This window comes from Dipodomys merriami, unplaced genomic scaffold (genome assembly GCF_024711535.1).
Source record: "Dipodomys merriami isolate MVZ:Mamm:240054 unplaced genomic scaffold, mDipMer1.0.p SCAF_420, whole genome shotgun sequence".
Lineage (NCBI taxonomy): Eukaryota > Metazoa > Chordata > Mammalia > Rodentia > Heteromyidae > Dipodomys > Dipodomys merriami.
In genome coordinates, this window is record NW_027205827.1 from 284,161 (window position 1) to 303,928 (window position 19,768).

A 19,768-nucleotide genomic window follows, 5' to 3' on the forward strand; every position below is an offset into this window, starting at 1 on the left:
CTTAGGCTATATTAATGCACTGGCTCCTCCTTAGAGCAGGTCTTGGTGACCTTTGGGCTCCCTTAGGCAGCAGGGAAGGAGAAGGTCAAGATGTGAACTAGATCCTTCGTTAAAATGGCCACAGAGCCTCACTCCTGTCACCATTTGCTTGTCTCTAAGAATGTCAAGAAGACAAGCTTTGACTGAAAAATTTCAAAATCTAATGCTGATTACTGAATTCAGAAAGGCAATAGTAATCAACCATTGTATAAATTATGAATAAGTAAGCACTTTATCCAACACTTTAGATTAAAAACATCAAACTCCAGCCAACATTTTCCCTTTACAAGGATGTCTACTGATAATCCACTTCCCAGCAACCTTGAATGTCTTTATATAAAAAAGGACTAGACTACATGTTATAGTGAAAAACACAAAAACTGAAATCACATAGTCCCAGACTTCTGACTGTGTGATCTTAGCAATTATTTCCCTTAATCTCACTAAGTTTTTGCTTGTTCTTTTGTTAGAATCCCTCCCCTGTAGGATATCATTTGATTAAGGATTAGGTACACAAGAACTGTGGGGCACATAACAGAGGTCAGAGATGATGGGCTCTTAAAAAACTTAAATCCCCTCTGCATCTCTCTTATCAATATTTCACTTTCAGAGAGAATAATAAGATTGCAGATTCATCATGGGAAGTTAAGCACTGGAATCTAGAAATAGCGATAAACTATATAGTCACAGAATAAGACAACCACACATTAGTCTAGAACGGTAACCTTGCCCAGAGTGTGTAGGCATCTTTTTCTTTCCTTCTTTTCTTCTTTCCTTCCTTTCTTTTTTCTCTTCTTTTTCTTTTTTGAGGTATTTGAACTCAGGGTCTTATACTTGCCAGGCAAGCCCTCCATCATTTGACTCAGACCTTTAGCCCTTTTCACACCAATTTTTCAGATAGAGTTTCAGGCTGGTCACAGGCCAAGAGGTTACTACTGATACCTCCTGCATACCTAGGATTACAGATATGAACCACCATACCTGGCTTCTTGATTGAGATAGAGACTTGGTAATTTTTTTCCCAGCTACCCTTGAGCCACAATGTTCCCAATCCCTGCCTCCTGAATAGCTGAAATGACAGACATGAACCACTGTGCCAGGCTGTCTGCAGGCATCTTAATGACAAAGGACACAAAGCCTCCAGCAAAGAGGCAGAACTCTCTTTGTGTCCTCTGTGTTGAGGATTTCAGAGTTCCAGTGTATCATGTGCCACAGGCAGCTCATCAGCATCCTCAATCCGTGACCAGTGACATACCTGGCTGTGTCCACTGACAAGCACTTCCTCTGCAAAGTGTACCTTCACAGGGTTGGTCTTCAACCTGGCCCTCTTCTCCTCAGTCAAGAAGGAGGATTTGGGGACTCCCTGAAAGACATTAGCAAACAGTATGTACATAAGATGCAAGCATTTCGTCTCCTTTCTTAACAAAACAGACACACACAAAAAAACCACTCAATGCCACTTTGACAGTGGTTATAGATTCAGTGAACACCAATAGGAAAGGAAAGCATTCCATGGGAAGATCTCTTTTACAGTCTAGGGTTCCCAATGTAGACCACATTCTCAAGTGCCCCAAAAGTTGGATATTCAAAATGGCAGCAATGATAATGACAAGAAAGCTGGCCTTTAAAGGAGACCTAAATTCCAGCCCAGATTCTGCTGGAATTTCAGACAGGTGGCAGGACTATCTCAAACACAAATTCCTATGAAAGGAAACAAGGGGAGTTACAGGTGCAAAACCAAACCAAGCAAAATAAGGACTATGACCAGGTCCTCATCCCTCTCTACCCAAAGCAGGTGTCAGGACTGCCAGAAGCTCGGGGCCCTGTGATTTTTTTCTCTTTGCTCTTCTCATGTGGATGGTACTCTCTTTTCTCCAGAGGCAGAAAGACTCATCATCAGTTGGCCTAAATAATATAGAGAAGTCTTTGGACTAGATCATATCAGGCCAACTTGTAACACTTGATAGAATCTTACATGATGCAGGCCAATAGTATGTAATCGTCTTGGATGAAATCTCAATACACCATCTCCCAACCTAACATCCTATGTTCCTCTAGCCTAGACAGTTCTTTAGTCCAGCCTCTAGAATATCTAGAATATCTAGATGAGTCCAGAGATCATGCTCTGGGCCACGTTCTTTGTAGCTGAGGGAAGAGATACAGAACAGCAATCAGGAAAATTAAATGGCTGAAATGCTTATGGACATGGATATTATCACATCAATGTCATGATGTTCATTAAATGAACAAAGGACCCTGAAATCTTAATGCAAAAAGATGTATGTGATATTATTGGCAACTAGATCCTTGGTGTGATAGTATAAATATACCTCAAATAAATAGATTGCTTTAAAATCACCATCACCATCACAACAACATTTAGCAGAAGAAAGAGATATAGCAATGCTCACAGAGGATTTTGATCAATAAGAACAGAAGATATAGAAAAAGGGAAGTTATAAGCCAAAATTAGTGATGAGATTACCAGTCTTCATCAACTGAATCAAAGACTCCTATGCCAAGTGCATCTAGATCTATTAGATATAACAATTAGCATTACCCAAGATCAAAAAAGAGAAGAAATATGTGGAGTCTAAAGATAATCAAATATCAAGTTTCCCAGAAAATGAATACTGAGGATAAAGGAAAGCACATATCGGCAAGCTTATCATTAACTCTTGTCAAAATCTAAGACAAGAGTGATGATAAAAGAGCTTGGAGAAAGCTTTCAGATCACTAATGGCTAATACAGAGTTACCAAGAACAAGTGAGAGCCAACCAAGTTCACTTTTCTTTTGAAGATAAGATTCCAGATTGGTAGGTCAGGGTCCTGTGGATCTAGTGGTACTCCTTCATTCTTGCAAAGCATTTGATAATCTCTCCTATAATCCCCCTGTGGAAAAGGCCAGATGCAGAATCATTAGATAGACTCAAAATTTAGTGACCTATACTCAGAATAGATCTCCAGTAGCAGAAATTGAAAGACAAGATTAACAAATTACGAATCTAAAAGAGCCAAGAAACATGAAGCAGGAGAAATTGTGAGTCCAAAGACCTGGAAATCAACAAGAAAAACCAAAAAAGGTATAGTGGAACAGTGCTGTCAAGATCTGAAGAGAATAGAGTCATGAGTAGTCAAAGCGATATGTACAACCATCACCGGCTGAAATATTCCAAAGAACAAAGAACCAGTGGCAGAATAGAGAGACTGAGAGAAGGAATCTGTAGGAGGCAACCATTGTTGTCTCTCACTTGGATGAGGGTAAATCTGTAACAGTTAGGCCCAGAGAGGAGCTTGCTAAAGAAACTGACCTAGCTGGGAACTCTTAAGTAGGAAGACTTGGGAGGAGGAGATTCCCCAACACCAAGGGAGAATAACTCCAGCGGGCAATGGCCCAAGTAAGCCTTTCAGCCCCAAGGTTCCCTGACTATAAAATCACAGCATGTCAGAACACCAGGCCAAAGTAACATGACTTGACAAGGATGAACGTGAAATGTGGCACTGAGGATCAGAAAAAAAAGAATCAATTGCTCAAGCATGGGATTGGGAGAGTTGGCTTGGAGGCTATTCATTACAAAACCAGTTCAGTATTTCTTTGACCACAAATGTCACCCAAGCCAACAGTATGATTGTGCTTGCCAAAGTGTTAACCCAATCTTGGATTTCACTAGAATTCTCTGGTGCATGCCAGAAGTGTAACCTCCATTCATTTCCCATGGTACCCTTTGGCTATTGATGGAAATGTGTTCCTTTTGCGTCACAATGTAATTGGAATCTGACCACAAGCCTAGCAAGAAAGTGAGAATTCAGAAAGAACACATGAATAAGGAACAGTTGTTTAGTCTGACAAAAGGAAGGCCATTTCATACAAGGTAGACTTGTTTTGAATGAGAACTAGTCAGTGGGAGTCCCAGGGAAGAAGGGCCTGGTGACATGAAGAACCATCCAGCCATGAAACTGGCTGCTTTGAGAAAGAATACATTCTGTCACGGAAATGCCCAACTCACAGGCCTCTTGACTGTTCCATGGGAACATTAATACTGTACCCAGGTACCTTGGCATCTAGACTATATCTAGACTATGCCTACTTACGTACATTTAAAGGATATGAGCTATCCATTCCTTATTCTAGGACTTTTTCACCTGCAAAAGGAGGATAATGAGAGTATTTGCCTTGCAGGAGGATTTCCTTTGGGTGAATTTAAACAACACGTAAACGATTAGTATTAAGAAATGTAGACTTTGAAAAATTAAAACCGAAATATATGTTTCTATAAAATTCTGCCCTAGAGAAGTAGTCATTAATGTTCAGCTTTACATTTTATAACTTTTAAAATCAATTTCAAGCCATTGGAGGACACTAAATGAGCCTCCTTGCTGAAAGAAGACAAGTGTGACACAATGTCCGTTAAAAACTTCAGGACACTCTTGGTGGAAAGTCAGAAGTGGTTCCGTCAACATTCAAGGCAATACTCTGAGATACTGATGGCCAGACACTGGCCAGAATACTGGCTTTCCTGTATGTAGTCTAGCATGCCCTAGTCACATTCCACTTCCTGGCAATCCTGTGGGAATCTCTAGAATGGTGCTGGAACATGGAATTTTCTTTTGTTTTCTCTTTTCCCTCTCTTCCTCCCTCCCTTCTTTTTTGTGTGCCAGTACTGGGCACATAACTCAAAACCTCCTGCTCTTTCTCTCTTGCTTGGCTTCTCTGCTCAAAGCTAGTGCACTTGAGCCATACCTCCCCTTCTGGCTTTTTGCTGGCTAATTGGAGGAAGTCTGCAGATTTATCTGCTTGGTTAGTTTCACAATGCAATCCTCAGATTTCAGTTTCTCAAGTAGGTAGGATTACAGGTGTGAGTCACTGGTGCCCATCTCATAGGAGTCTTCTTCTTTCCCTTCCTTCCTTTTCCTTTCTTCCTTCCTCCCTCCCACCCTCTGCCCCCACCCCCCTCACCAAGTCCTGGGTGAATTCAGGGCCTGAACACGGTTTCTAAGCTTCTGCTTCTTTTGCTCAAAGCTAGCACTCTACCACTTAAGCCACAGCGCCACTTCTGGCTTTTTCTGTTTATGTGGTACTAAGTAATAGAACCTAGAGTTTCATGCATGCTAGGCAAGCACTCTACCACTAAGTCACCTTCCCAGCCCCTATTTTTCATTGTTTAGGAAAATATAGCTATTTTCCTCTCTTCTCACCTAACAGGAGTTTTATTTCGTTCATTTTTTGGAGGTGCACTCCCCCCAATCTAATTAAGATTAAGATGTTCATCACTGAGGTGATAATCAGATAAAAAGAATGGATTAACTCCTGTACTGCCGTTTATACCGATTAACTTTCCCTGGTTTTATATTGGCTTTATATTGACAAACTATTTACTATAGAAAAACCTCCATTTATTGTGTATAAAATACTTGTTCTGTCACATTTATGGTAAATATCTTAATACAAATAAGTTTCAAAAACTAAGAACAAAGGATAACACTTTTCACATGAGGAGAGAAGGCCAATTATTTGCTTGTGAAGTATTTGGACCACATACATTTTATATTTTTGCATAATCAAATAGCTACTTGATCTACTGTGTTTCTTCCAAACCTCTCTATATAGGAGTCTTTCTATAACCTATCACTTGATAGATACTGGTCTATATTGTTTACATATTATATGGTTTTTTTATATTTAAAGTCTAAAACATCACATGATGTAAAGTAAGACTGTATTTTTCCCAAATGCGCCAAGAAATGTTCACGTATGATATACTGAATAGTTATCTTTTCTCCCACTGGCTGGGATGTCATGTTCATCACACACTGGATCCGGCAAAAGTACTAATTTTCAACTTCCTATTTGATTAATTAATATGTCCAATATTTCATTCATATCAGACTGCTTTAGTAATTGGAGAGTTATTAGTATTAATCTGTATTTAATTAAGGCCATCTTTCTTCTTCTCATTAGTGAAAATAATGATACTAGTTTTCTTATGACTAATGGTCTGGGTCTGAAGAACATAGTATGTACTTCTACATTTTCTTTTATATTCAAAAGTTAACTTTTTTACATGCTTCAGTACAAATACATATATATTTTATTTTATTTTTTGGTGCTAGAGTCAAACTAGGGCCTTCCTCATGCTGCGCATGTGCTCTACCACTGAACTATACCCTTAGCCCACTTCAGTAATATTTTAGTTTCCCTCACATAGGGCCCAGACATTTTTCCCTTAAGATTTTCTATTTATAATTTTCCCCTATAAAGAACTAGTTCTTGGATTTATCAGCTTTATCACTTTTCTGTCTTCCAAACCATTTTATTTCTTTTACTCTTGTAACGTTTATTAGTACTTTCTTCCAACTTCTTACACTGAATATTTGACTGGTCTGTTCTTTTTCGAAATGATAAAAAACACACTTAAGGTTATGAGTTTTATCCTGAGTATAGCTTTAACCTTACATGATAGATTTTAAGCAGTAGAACTCTAATTTTTAATTATTCTGTGAATAGTATACAATGATACTTTCATTTGACTCCATCTTCAGTGAGGAAATAGCATTTTATTTCCATATGGCTGGATGATTTTAATTAAATTTTTGTTAGTTATTAGTTTTCATTTTAAATTATATTCAAGAAAATGGATCTATGTAGCATTTTGTTGCAATGTCTCTATAATGAGAATTTGGTCAACTTTTCCTCCTCAGTAGCTTTTGCTCTTATAATGTGATCATATACTTTTTCTTGTATAATTCATAAAGGCTCTGTGGCCTTTAGTAGTTCAGGATTGCCATTTCTTCCAGGTGCCTCATCTCTGCCACACCTTGCCTGTGGTGAGCTGAACTGATAAAACACTGTCACATCCAACACTTCATTTGGTTCTTGGGACAATCCCAGGCAATAACTATCATCTCCACTGCTTGACAAAAGTGAAAACTGGCTCTAACGATGTGTCCCAAATCGTCCTTCCCAAGCCTGTTTTGACCACTTCCACTGTGGCACCCTTTCCACTGTTCCTCATGACACAAGCACAGTTGTCTCCTTGGCTGGACTGGAAGCTCTTGAAGCCCAGACCACATGTACTTCCTCCACATCGGAGGGCAGGAAGTCTTCAGGCCCTGTGGATTGACTGTCATCCTCTACCCTTTGCTTTTCCTTATTATGTTATAAGGGCTATCTTCCAGGGGCTCAGAGTCTTGAGGCCAAGAAAGATGAAGTTAATATGTAAGACAGAGAAAGATTTACCGATGTGAAGCGAACAACTGTGACTGAAAGAGAATCTTCAGCTTCCCTGAAAAAGAAGGAAAAAAAAAAGAATAAAGACAAAAACATTTAGTACTTCCATGGTGTGTGTGTGTGTGTGTGTGTGTGTGTGTGTGTGTGTGTGTGTGTGTGTGTGTGTGTGTGTGCGTGCGTGTGCATATGCATGTGTATGTGTGTAAAAGATTGGCAGAATTATCACCCAGCCTCTTTTGAATAGGCTTCTTTGGTTCAGCAAAACTGAGGATGTTGGGAGAGAGTGCCAATTGGAAAGGGACTTGAGAGGGCACTGAGTGCTGCTTCCTCTTTAAGGGAACCTCCAGACACCCACCTGTACCATCCATCACACCTACAGCCACTAAATTTAGTTTCATACGATGAAGAATTCATCTGGCTGACTAGCTAGTCTTATATCCTAAACTAATTTTTCAAGAAAACAGCAATAACACCGATAAGTTAAATTGCTGTTTCAAGAAACAAAGGCTAAATATTTTACTAGATAGAATCAATGTGTGTAGGTAACATTATTTATCAGATAAAAGCCAACCAGTCTGTGTTGTTTGGGCACAAAGTCATTATAATAAACCCAGGTATATAATCACCATAAAAGGCATTTGTATCTCATATTATCTTGTAGATTTCAAAAGTGATTAAATCAGCCAGATAGCTGTTACATTAATCTCTTCCATATATATGTAATATATATATGCATACACATACACACACATGCATGTGTATATGTGTGTGTATCCATTTTTGGAGACATAGTCTTGTTATGTAGCCAAGGCTAGTCTCAAACTCTTGATCTACCTGCTTCTGTCTCTGAAGTTCTGGGATAACAAGTGTGCAATATATTCACTTTCTAGTAGCACTTTCTCTTTGCCATTATCACAATGAGAAGCATTTTGAAAAATAATTTCATTTGATTTCTTACAATATGAGCCTATAAGGCCTTTCCTCCAATGGATAAACACAACTTTAGGTTTCTAAGTGCCTGGGAATCACCTCTTTTCCATTTTATGTGAGAACAGAGATAAATTTCAATAAGCTATATCCCAATAACTCAAAAGGACATTTTAGATTCACAGGTATTTGGAGGAAATTCTAAGGTTTTTGCTTCTATTATTGTTACATCATTTTGTTTTGCTTTGTTTTCCCCCCTTTACAAATAATAATGAATAATACATGCTGCTTTTAGACACTGAAAACTAAGATAAAAAGAAATAAGCATTCTGGGTTTACCCTTGTAATCCTTGCTACTCAAGAGGCTGAGATCTGAGAATTGTGGTTCAAATCCAGCCTGAGCTGGAAAGTATATGAAACTCTTACTCATTAAATTACCCCCAAAAAAGCCAGAAATGGAGCTTTGAATTAAGTGGTAGAGCACCAGCCTTGAGCAAAAGAAGCTCAGGGACAGCACTAAGCCCTGAGTTCAAGCACATACAAAAATACTGGCACATACAAAAATAAATCAATAAGCAAGCAAACATGGGATTCTCCCATGTTTACAGATTATTTCCTCTGCTTTTCCCATCTTGGTTCCATTTCTTGGAGAGCATTTTGATAAATATTAAATGATCAGAGGCACACAGGCATTGTCCTTGGCTTCTTTTGCAGCTGTGCCTGCCCTCCATTGCTGAAGTGTATCTTACTAGCATGTAAGTAGCAGATGAAGTTGGGCTTCTTTGTGTCATAGAACTAACTGAGTCAGAAAGCAGAGACTGGTAGGATGGAGGTTCAAGGCTAGGCTGGGCAAAAAATTAGTGAGACCCTCCATCTCAACCAATAAGCTGGATGTGGTGGTAAGGAGTCATCATAAGCTATGTGTTAGGCATAAATAGGAGGATCACAGATGAAGTTGGCTCCTGGTACAAATGTGAGACTACCTGAAAAATAACTAAAAGCACAAAAGGGTAGAGGGCATAGCTCAAGTGGTAGAGCACCTTCCTATCAAATGCAAGATCCTGAATTCAAGCCATCCCCCCAAATTAAATAAAACAAAAAAATAGATTAATAAAATAAAGGAGTCTAGGCCTTCCTAAAACCACAGGATTGGTTATGCCATTCATATTGCCTGTCTTTGTAGCTCTGGATGATGGAAGACAACTTAGCACCTGAGAATATCCATGGCCCGTTCACAGGAAAGTTCTTCAGCAGGTTCATTGTTCATTTGGAGGATCTGATCACCAGGGAAAAGCTTGCCATGAGCAGAGCCTCCTGTTGGAGAGAAAGTAAATAATTGGTGCTCAGACCAGGAGGACTCAGGCCCCATGTGTCACAGAAGCACAGCAAAATGGCAGTCTAGGTCCCTTGGGCACTGGATCACACGGATTTTAATTTTCTTCTTTAAAAACCATGTATAATGTACTTATCATAAATCCATTCCAAGAGACTTTAGGAGGCTGTTCTGAAAAAGAAAACTAGGAGAAACGTTCCAAATGGCCAGTGAATCTATCATGTCCCTCTCTAAAGAACTCAGGTGTATAGTGTATGTACATATACACTTGCATGTATAAATTGAAATCAGTACATTTAAACTAGTCCCTGACCTAACATCATAGCTCAAGTATGAAAACAATGGCTAGGCTTTCCCAGCCTGCTCCCCTCCACATGGGCATAGTCTATATTTCACAGACTCAAGTGGAAACAAATCAATTGTTTCTATTACTGGCTGCCTAGAAACTCTCACCAGCAAGGAGCCTGCAGGTTTAAAGAGGAGTGGCTAGTTTGTCTAAATACTATCACTGGTCCCCTAAGACTGGCCAGAGCAGCTCAATAGGACAAAGCTCTGGCCAAAGTCAGTGGGAGTCTGGGGCTCAAAGCAGCAAGTGTTCTTGAGGCTTTTTCCCTCCCTCCTCCTCTTCAGCAAAGAAAGGTGAAAAGCCCAAGACAGAATGAGGTCAGAATTTCCCAACTTTCCACAGGGTAGCATTTTCTGCCTTTTGTTACAAGACTGAGAGATGGCAAGAGAACCAGGGAAGGCAACTTTCAGGTTTCCTGTCGGCCTCTACCTGCTGTGACTGCCACCACCGTGAGGGGGAGGTTCTCAGAAATGTGAAATCCATAGTCCTGAAGCAGGGTGTCTTTGTCTATCTTCACTGTGTGCCTCACAGGGGTGAGGGCTTGGGTTGGGGTCCCAGCAGGCTCACCAGCAGCAGCAACTTTAGCCCTGGAAGAGAAACAGTAGATAAGAAAGGCAAGTGGAGGGTTCCATATAGTGTTCACCAAGTGGGTCATTCTCAGGTGTGATGGGAAAGATTTGGAGCTAAGCATACACCAATGTTCCTGTGGGGGTGTAGGTGTGGGTGTGCGTGCGCGAAGGGCTTGAGCTCAGACTTGGGGTGTTGTCCTTGAGCTTTTTTGCTCAAGACTAGTATTCTACCACTTGAGCCACAGCTCCATTCCTGCCGAGGCTGGCTTTGAACTGGAATCCTCCTATCACAGCTTTATGAGTAGCTAGGATTACAGGTGTGAGCCACCAGTGCTGGGTTTTAATGTTCCTTCTGAGAGAGAAAAGACACAAGAAGCACTAGCTATAACACCAACTAGGATTTATTGCCATTCTTAGCATTCTAGAATGAGACCATGAGGGGCTGACAGTACTCAGAGGAGGTAGAGAGCAGTTTTCTCTTGCAGGGAAGAAGACAGAGAATTAGGGGGCACATGTGCTTCCTGGAAGAGCCTTGACAGGTAACAACTACATAGACCAAATCCTAGCATACAGAATATCAATATACCATCCAGAGAATTGATGAATGAACAGTCAGCTAGACAGATGGATGGACAGGCATTCCATGAAGGAGGCACTGCACAAACACAGGCAGAATATGCAGGAAAATACAGATGGCAGATAGAAATGAGAAGTGGTTCTGTTTGAATGTAATTTTGTAGATGGATTGTTCCTTCAGTATTTTTTGTTTTTATGATGAATTTCACTTCCCTTTAAACTCTGTAACTCTAAGGACTGTAATATGAAATTTCAGATGGCAAGGACTTCCTCTGTATTAACCTCTAAAAACATATGTTCCCTCTACACCAAAAACAGTTAAGTTGAAAAATCACATTAAAAATTTTAAATTGTTATTATAAAGGTGATGTGCAGAGAGGTTATAGTTACATAAGTCAGGTAAAGAGCACATTTCTTTTTGGACAATGTCACCCCTTCCCTCACTCTCTCCCAGGTTTTCCTTCAAAAGTTGTATTTTGTGCTCTATATAGTTTTTTTTTTTTGTTGTTGTTGTTGTTTTGTCGGTCGTGGGGCTTGAACTCTGGGCCTGGGCGCTGTCCCTCAGCTCTTCAACTCAAGGCGAGCGCTCTACCACTTGAGCTACAGCGCCAGTTCCAAAAGTTGTATTTTGTATCTCTAAAAAAAAATAAAAACAAAAACAACCCACAGAGCAAGTCACTAGCTAATTTTCATTTGTCGATGGTAAATTATTTTTTTTCTTTAGCAGCCAATGAATTTTTTCCTGAGGAAGGTCAAATAGTGAAGGGTTGAGATGTTTATTGTCATTATTAACAACAGACACCTGGAGACATCACAGCCCCTCAGAGCTCTGTGCATCAGGCCCATCATTCATTCCATGTACCAAACATTAGCCAAAGCAAGAACTCTGTCTAGTTTAATAGGACCTCACTGACCTGAAAATCACCTCTGCCATTTACAATCTGGAAATGTGAAAAACTGTCTCATGAAGCCAAAAGGCACGTGACAAGTCCATCTCCAAGCCTCCTGCATACCCTGTGCTGTGCACCGAAGAACCTGCCATGGGTTAGCAGAGGGAGGCTCCGAGGGGAAGCCATGAAGCACAGAAGCCCAGGGAGAATTTCTAGGTAATCATATGGGTTATACTGACACAGTCAGCAGAGAGACCTAACTCAAGAGAAGACACAGGAAACTGAAATCTTACTCTGAGTAAAACCCACATCTATTTCTGACTTAAAGGCCAAAACTTTAACACTATAAAAGGGCTACAGAAAGTGGTGGCACACACCTATATTTCCCAAGCTACTTGGGAGGCTGATGGAGAAAGGTAGGTTGGGCCTAGGAGTTCAAGGGGCAACACAGAAAGACACTACCTCTTAAAAATCATGATTAAAGCATCTTTCGAACTATAATAATATATTATACCATGAAAGAAAAGGTTAATGTTTGTGTTCTTTTGTTTGTTTGTTTTTGCCGGTTGTGGGGCTTGAACTCTGGGTTTGGGTGCCATCCCTCAGCTCTTTAGCTCAAGGCGAGCGCTCTACCACTTGAGCTACGGCGCCACTTCCGGTTTTCTAGTGGTTTATTTGAGATAAGAGTCTCATGGACTTTCCTGCCCAGGCTGGCTTTGAACCATGATCCTCAGATCTCAGCCTCCTGAGTAGCTAGGATTACAGGCATGAGCCACTGGTGCCTGGCTGTTTGTGTTATTTTAAAAGAAAAAAAGTATTAGAGATAAGTGCCTATAATCTTAGTCAGAAAGCTAAGATCTGAGAATTGTGGTTCCAAGCTAGCCCAGAAAGACAAATCCAATGAACCAGCAAAAAGCTAAAACTGAAGGTATGGCTCAGCGATAGAGCACCAGTTATGCGTGAAAAAGTTGAACACAAGGCCCTATAGTAACAAACACACACACATGCATATATATGTATGTACACTCACATAGAGAGCAGTAGAGTAATATTTAATGTTGCAGGAAAGGAAAAATGATAAGAAGCAGAATAACTATATACAATGGATATCACTTTCTTTGTGTGCTCATACTGGGGCTTAATTAAACTCAGGGCCTCTTGCTCTCACTTGGCTTTTTCTCTCAAAGCTGGTACTCTACCACTTGAGCTACACCTCCAGTTCCAACTTTTTGCTGGTTAATTGGAGAGAAGAGTCTCATGAACTTTTCTGCCCAGGCTAGCTTTCAAAAGTAAAATGTCTTTCCAAGTTGTTCCAAACATACTTAAAAGTTTTCCCATGACTGAATTTATTGGTCTTTAAATTAAAATAAATCTAAATTAATTAAGATTAAATATAAAGTCCTTTTGTTACACTAGCCACATGGCTAGTGGTGAGCATGGTAGGCAGCATAAATCTAGAATCTGTGCGCATGTAGGGAAAATGTATGAGACCTATGTACAAAAGAAAATTCCTAACTACTGTAAATATCTAAAAATATATGTTTCTGTCAGTTTATGTTTCTGTCAATTTTCAAAAATCTCACAGTTATGTAAAAATGTATATGTATACATATACATATATGTATATGTATACTTTTTTTTTTTGTCAGTCGTGGGGCCTGAACTCTGGGCCTGGGCACGCTCCCTCAGCAATTCAGCTTAAAGCAAGCACTCTACCACTTGAGCCATAGTGTCACTTCCAGTTTTTTCTGTTTATGTGGTGCTGAGGAATCAAACCCAGGGCCTCATGCATGCAAGGCAAGCACTCTACCACTGAGCCACCTTCCCAGACCAATGTAAACTATTTTTTTGTGAGATAAGGTATAGTTTGTGTGTTATGTTTAGTATAATACAGAATGGTCCTCACTCTTACATCATGATGATGGCTCACTCATATTTCCAATTACTCAGGAGAAGTATAAATCATGAGGATTGTGGTTTGAGGGCAGCTAAGGCAAAAAGTGGGTAGCAAATGCTTGTCACCTGTCTTATGCAGAAAGTACAAACAGGAGGCTCATGGTATAGGCTGACCCAGATAAAACTTCAAGATTCTATTTGAGACTAAGTAAGGCAGGTCAGGGGCCAGTGGCTCACACCTATTACCCTAGCTACTTAAGAGACTGAGATATGAGATCTTGTTTTGAAGCAAGCTTGGGCAGACAAATTTGAGAGATTCTTATTTCTACTTAACCAGCAAAAAGCCAGAAGTGGAGGCATGGCTTAAGTAGTAGAGTGCCAGTCATAAACAAATAAAAAAGCCAGGTGACAGTATGAGTACCTGAGTTCAAGCTCCAGTATTGGCAAAAAGAAAGAAAACGAAAATAACTAAAGGAAAAGCTATGAGGATGTGGCTTAAGTGGTGAGACCCTGAGTTCAAATCCCAATAGTGCCCCCTGGAAACAAAAAATCAGGCCTAGAAGTTCAAAGAGCTGTGTTTGAAGCTACAGCATCTGACTTGTATGCCTGAGCTCTTCCGGCTTTTTTTTTTCCTGCTTATGTGGTGCTGAGAATCGAACCCAGGGCCTCACGCATGCAAGGCAAGCGCTCTACCACTGAGCCACCTTGCCAGCCTGCTAGTGTCTGAGCTCTTAAACATTACTTTGTGCTGCAAGGATGACAGTCAGTGCAGCATGCAATTGCACATGGTAGTGTGCTCACATGTATGACCTCTCTCTTCTACACACCACAGCTTTAAGGCACCTCACAGCCATAGCTACATGCCGAAGCCTTTCCCAATGAAACAGAATTTAGAATATCCTCTAAATGCCTAAAACTAACAAAAAATAGAATGTGAAGCAATTCCATTCCTGGGCAAACATCCCAGAGAAAGTCCTCATGGAAACTTGCTCAGCAGCCCAGCTATTCCTGCAGAAAGATGTCAGGCGAGATGAAGATTCAGTTCGAATGTCGTCTCTTTCATCTCTGATCCCCTAGGTAGACATAACTTCTTTCTTCTCAGAGCCCTGACTTCTCAAGGCTTTAATTGATAGTGATCTGATCCCAAATATCATTACTCTTAATGTTCTCTGACAGCAGGATCTGCATATAACCCATCTTTTCCTTTTTTACAGACCAAGAAAAGATGTGCTCACAGGAGGAATGAGTGCTTTTTGGGTGAATAAATGAATAAGATGCTACACATATACCGTGTGCTATCCCTAATATTGTATCCCTGTAATGCACTTAGCAAAAGTTGGAAATGTATATAAAACTACTAAGAAATAGCTATTGTAATTCAAGTTGTAGAGTTCATTGATTGTCATTTTCCCTTAGATGGATATGTCACTTGGCTCAATGATTGTGATCCTAACCAGGACTCAACTTCACCACATCCCAGTAAATGCTATCATGAGGTCAGCTGCTCAGACCAGACTCCTGAAGGTCATTCCTGTCCTTTCCCTACTTTCACACATAATGGCATATCAGTCCCAGCAACAAAAGATCTCTAAAGCTATCCATTTCTTTCCACTTCCAGAGCTACCTTTCTGCCCTAGTCCTACTGGTAGATAGGTATCTGCAATCAGGTCCTACTGGCTCCCTGTTTATCATCTTTCCTTTCTTAATGGATTCTCCAACTACAAGCCAGTCTGATTTTATAATGCAACCCTATTCCTGTACCCACTGGCTGAATGGCTTAATTCAAACTTCTGAATATAGCTTAACACAACTCTTACCTATCACTCCAGCTTGAGATCACACAATTTATTTATTTTTTTGTTGTTATCTTTGTTCCAGTCAAACAAACCTCTTTTGAGATCCTCAGACACTGACCATTGGACATTTTTTCCTCTAGTTAGAATTTTCCAATCCACAACTCATTCTCTCTCTCTCTCTCTCCCCCTCCTTCTCCCTCCCCTTCTTTTCTTGATTCCCCTCCCTTCCCCCTCTCCCCCTTCATTTCCCCAATCTACCTAACAATGTATTCTATCTGTCCAATCCTTATGTTGTTGTCTTCTGGCCTGGGAGTAAATATTTCCATCCATCTGCTGAATGGGCCCACAGAACCACATATTCTTTTTTTTTAAATATACACACCATATTCATAATGACCAATACAAAGCCTCCTGTTCTAGACTAGTTTATGTAGCAAGAACTGAGCATTTCTTGTTCCAAGTGCAGAATTCAATACCACCCATACAGCAAATCTTAACTACTGTCAGGAGAACCAAGAAAAGAAGTCTTACATGGAGTTTTGACAGAATTCATGTTGGTGATTTCCAAAGGATGGCTTCAGGTATTTGATGCTTCCAATTCGAAAGAGGGCATTCTTCAACTGTGGTGGGCAAATGAGGCACCCCACAGTCTTGATTGATCCCTGGATAGTGGCAGTGGCTTTGGCCCAAAGTCTGCATTTGACATTTCGCCCAAAGGCCATGTTGGAGCTTTTGTTTGGAAAGGGAATATCAATATACACAACCAAGCTGCAGCCTCTCTCACAGAGAATGTTAATATTTGACACTACACTGAAAGAAATGATTCCTGCAGCAAAATTTCCTCCTCTGAAGCATCTTATAAATACCAAACTAAGCATCGAACCCAAACATATGGCCTGCCATGAGCATGGCCTTCAAACCATCCATCTGAGGTCACTTCTGTGATCTTACACTGAAAGGGCGTAAGACCCACTGTTACACTAATGTGATTCCTGTTAGATAACTAAATTTACCGTAAGGGAGAACTTGAAAAAAACAACAACAACAAATATGTTACATTTATCATGAAAAGTCTTGAGGCTAGTTCTAAATTTTATGGGTCAAGAGTTCATGCTGAGCTGATCAATAACACTGAAAAGAAAAATTACCAAATTCAGAGGGATCATGCTTCAAATGTTCTCTGGCTTTAAAAAACAATCTGCTTTCCAGATATGTTAGAAAATATACTTTATGTCTGTCCTGTAACAACAGATTGTGGAGAAATGATTTGGAATTCATGTTTAAGCACTTTATTCTGTTTAATTTGAATGATTTTAAAATCTGGTATAAATTTGACTAATTTTTTAAAAGCTTTCTCAAAAAATGGCAGAAATAAAGACAACAGTCTATACTAGAAAGAAAGTTAGTACATAGTGAACACTCAGGAATATTTGTGTGGTTGTGACCATTTCCAGGGACAGTCAACGCAGATGTATGTACAAGTGTTCCTACAGCTGAGAGGAGAAAAAATCCTTCTATTTTTACTTTAAAATATGAATTCTGGTGCAGTATGTATGTATGTATCTGTGAGGGGGGGCAGAGAGAGACTGCATGGCCTATGCCTATAATCCCAGCTACTTACTACTCAGGAGATGGAGATAGGAGGATCACAGTCTGAAGGGCCCCGGCAAAAGTGTGAGACCTCTCTGAAAAGCAAAAAGACTGGGGATAGAGGTGTCATGGCATAAGTGTTAGAACACTCATCCAGCAAGCACAAGGCCTTGAGTTCAATCCTCAGTAGTATAAAAGCAAAAACACAAAAACAAAACCCAATGATTTAAGAAATAATCTCCAGATATCTTCCAGACTATTTTCCTCAAAAATTTCTACTTTTGTCCATAGGTCAAGAAGTAATAATAATTTTTAAAAACCTATGCTTTTTAAAAACCATTATATTCAAAAGGTCAATAAAGCCATTTCTGTATATAATTGATAAGTGGGCTACTTACAGTTGAAATGAATGAGTAAATTTGGAATACATGAAATACCAGCAGCAATGACCAACACTAAGATGTCGTAAGATTATGTACCGATGTGTAAGTACATAGATGAATGTGTGTCTGTGCACACTTGTGAATGTGTACATGTGAAACATGGATATGCCTTGTGTTAGGGCATGTGCAGACATGTGCATGTGTCTTTATCACCATTTACACGCAAGTTGAGAGAAATCTTTTTTTAAGCCCTCAGGATAAAACCCAGCCATAATGATGAAGGCGTGAAATTGCATTATGCTCCTTATGTTTCTTTAGATTTTGCTCTGGCAAATCTGGAGCTAACACTTTTAGATTAAGCATTAGAGAATTCAGAAAATTTCGTGCTTAATTGCTTTAATAATGGAATCAAATTATTCTATAGTTCAAATGGCAGAATAAGAGGGTAAGAGTAAAAATATAGAAAATAATGTGTAATGAAAGCCTACTTTAACAGGTAATGAGATGTATAATTCTGAGTAATGTAAATAGTTGTGACACAGCTGTATAAAACTGGCAATAAGACCAATGGAATAGAAACAAATCTTTAATTTCCCACTTGGGGAATGAGGAAATGCCATCCACTATCTTGGAGGGTTGGGAAGAAGGGAAAACCCTTTCCAGGTGATGGTGATGCAGACAACTACTTACTATTTCAGAAAAAATCCTCAAGGTAGATATTCATTTCTTAGCAGAGACTCAAATAAACTCCATAAACTAAATATAGACTGTTTAAAATTAGTAAGTTGCACATCAATGTTTTCTATCTTTCCTTCCTTTCTTTCTCTCTTTTGATCAGAGGTTGGACTCAGGGCCTCTTGCTTGCTTGGCTTACTTGCTCATGGCTAGTGCTCTACTGCTTAAGCCATACCTTCAATCCAACATTTTGCAGATAATTGGGGATAGAGTTAAACAGACTCCCCACCCCGCCCTCAATCTGGCTTCGAATTGTGAATCCTCCAGGTCTCAGCCTCATGAATAGCTAGGATTACAGGTATCAACTACTGGTACCTAGGGTTAACTATTTCTAAAAGAACACTGGTACTTTAACTGTTATTTTCATTTCACAATATAAAATTATATGGTCCTGGAGGGGTCCATCATACCGGAATAGTGTCTCATTTCCATAATTATAGGGGTCATTAGGTTTTCACCTGCTCAAGCACATTCAGCCAAATAAGTGCCACCACCTCAGTGTGACTAACACTGGTAACAATTCCAACCTCTGAAATTTTAGTTAAAATTTAGGAACTCAAACCAGCTTTAAAAACACTCTACCCTACTAGTAGAACACTTAAAATACATTATCCAGGGGAAGGGGGGTGGGAGAGTGGGGGGGGGGGCGCGGGATGGGAAGGGATGGAAAGAGGAAACAAAGGAGGAGGCACCAATGCTTGATAAGAAATGTACTCATTACCTTGCCCAAGTAATTGTAACCCCTCTGTAAGGTATTTTCACAATAATAAATAAATAAATAAATGATACATTATCCCACATACATGGAAGTTATCAATTTTTAAATAATGTTTGGAAGTAGAAACGGTTTTGTTTTGTTTTACAAATTTATGACTAGACAAGTCACTTGGGGCCAGAGATAGAATATTATGGGGGAAAAATTGACAACTACAGTGCTGAAAAGGTTAGATATTTTCTTTTTTTTTTTTTTTTTTTTTTGGGTCCGGTCGTGGGGCCTGAACTCTGGGCCTGGGCGCTGTCCCTCAGCTCTTCAGCTCAAGGCTAGCGCTCTACCACTTGAGCCACAGTGCCACTTCCGGCTTTTTTCTTTTTGCTTATGTGGTGCTGAGGAATCGAACCCAGGGCCTTGAGCATGCAAGGCAAGCGCTCTACCACTGAGCCACCTTCCCAGCCCCTAGATATTTTCTTGTGTGTGCTGATCTTGGGGAGTGAACTCAGGAGGCTGATATCGGAGGATCATATTTGAAGCCATCCTGGTCAGGAAAGCCTATGAGACTTTTATCTCTAGTTAATCCCCAAAAGCTGGAAGTAGAGTGTGGCTTAAGAGGTAGAACACTAGCCTTGAGCAAAAAGCTTTACTCAGCTTCCTGAGTTCAAGCCCTAGCACAAGCATGAAAAATGTGTATTAATCATGTATTACCCAGTATGCCCTCTGGCAGGAGTAAGGACACACTGGGGT

At 39.9% G+C, this 19,768-nt stretch overlaps 1 protein-coding gene across 1 annotated transcript in view; it reads right to left on the reverse strand.

Annotated features, from left to right (window-relative positions):
- LOC138807541 (FERM and PDZ domain-containing protein 1-like) overlaps window positions 1-19,768 on the reverse strand; it is a 42,644-nt gene that overhangs the window by 20,086 nt on the left and 2,790 nt on the right. Inside the window, exons 2-5 of the mRNA XM_069993298.1 lie at window positions 10,304-10,461; window positions 9,407-9,509; window positions 7,278-7,323; window positions 1,295-1,402 (exon numbers count right to left, since the gene is read on the reverse strand). Coding sequence (XP_069849399.1) covers window positions 1,295-1,402; window positions 7,278-7,323; window positions 9,407-9,509; window positions 10,304-10,461 — 415 coding nt within the window. The remainder of the gene's footprint in view (window positions 1-1,294; window positions 1,403-7,277; window positions 7,324-9,406; window positions 9,510-10,303; window positions 10,462-19,768) is intronic.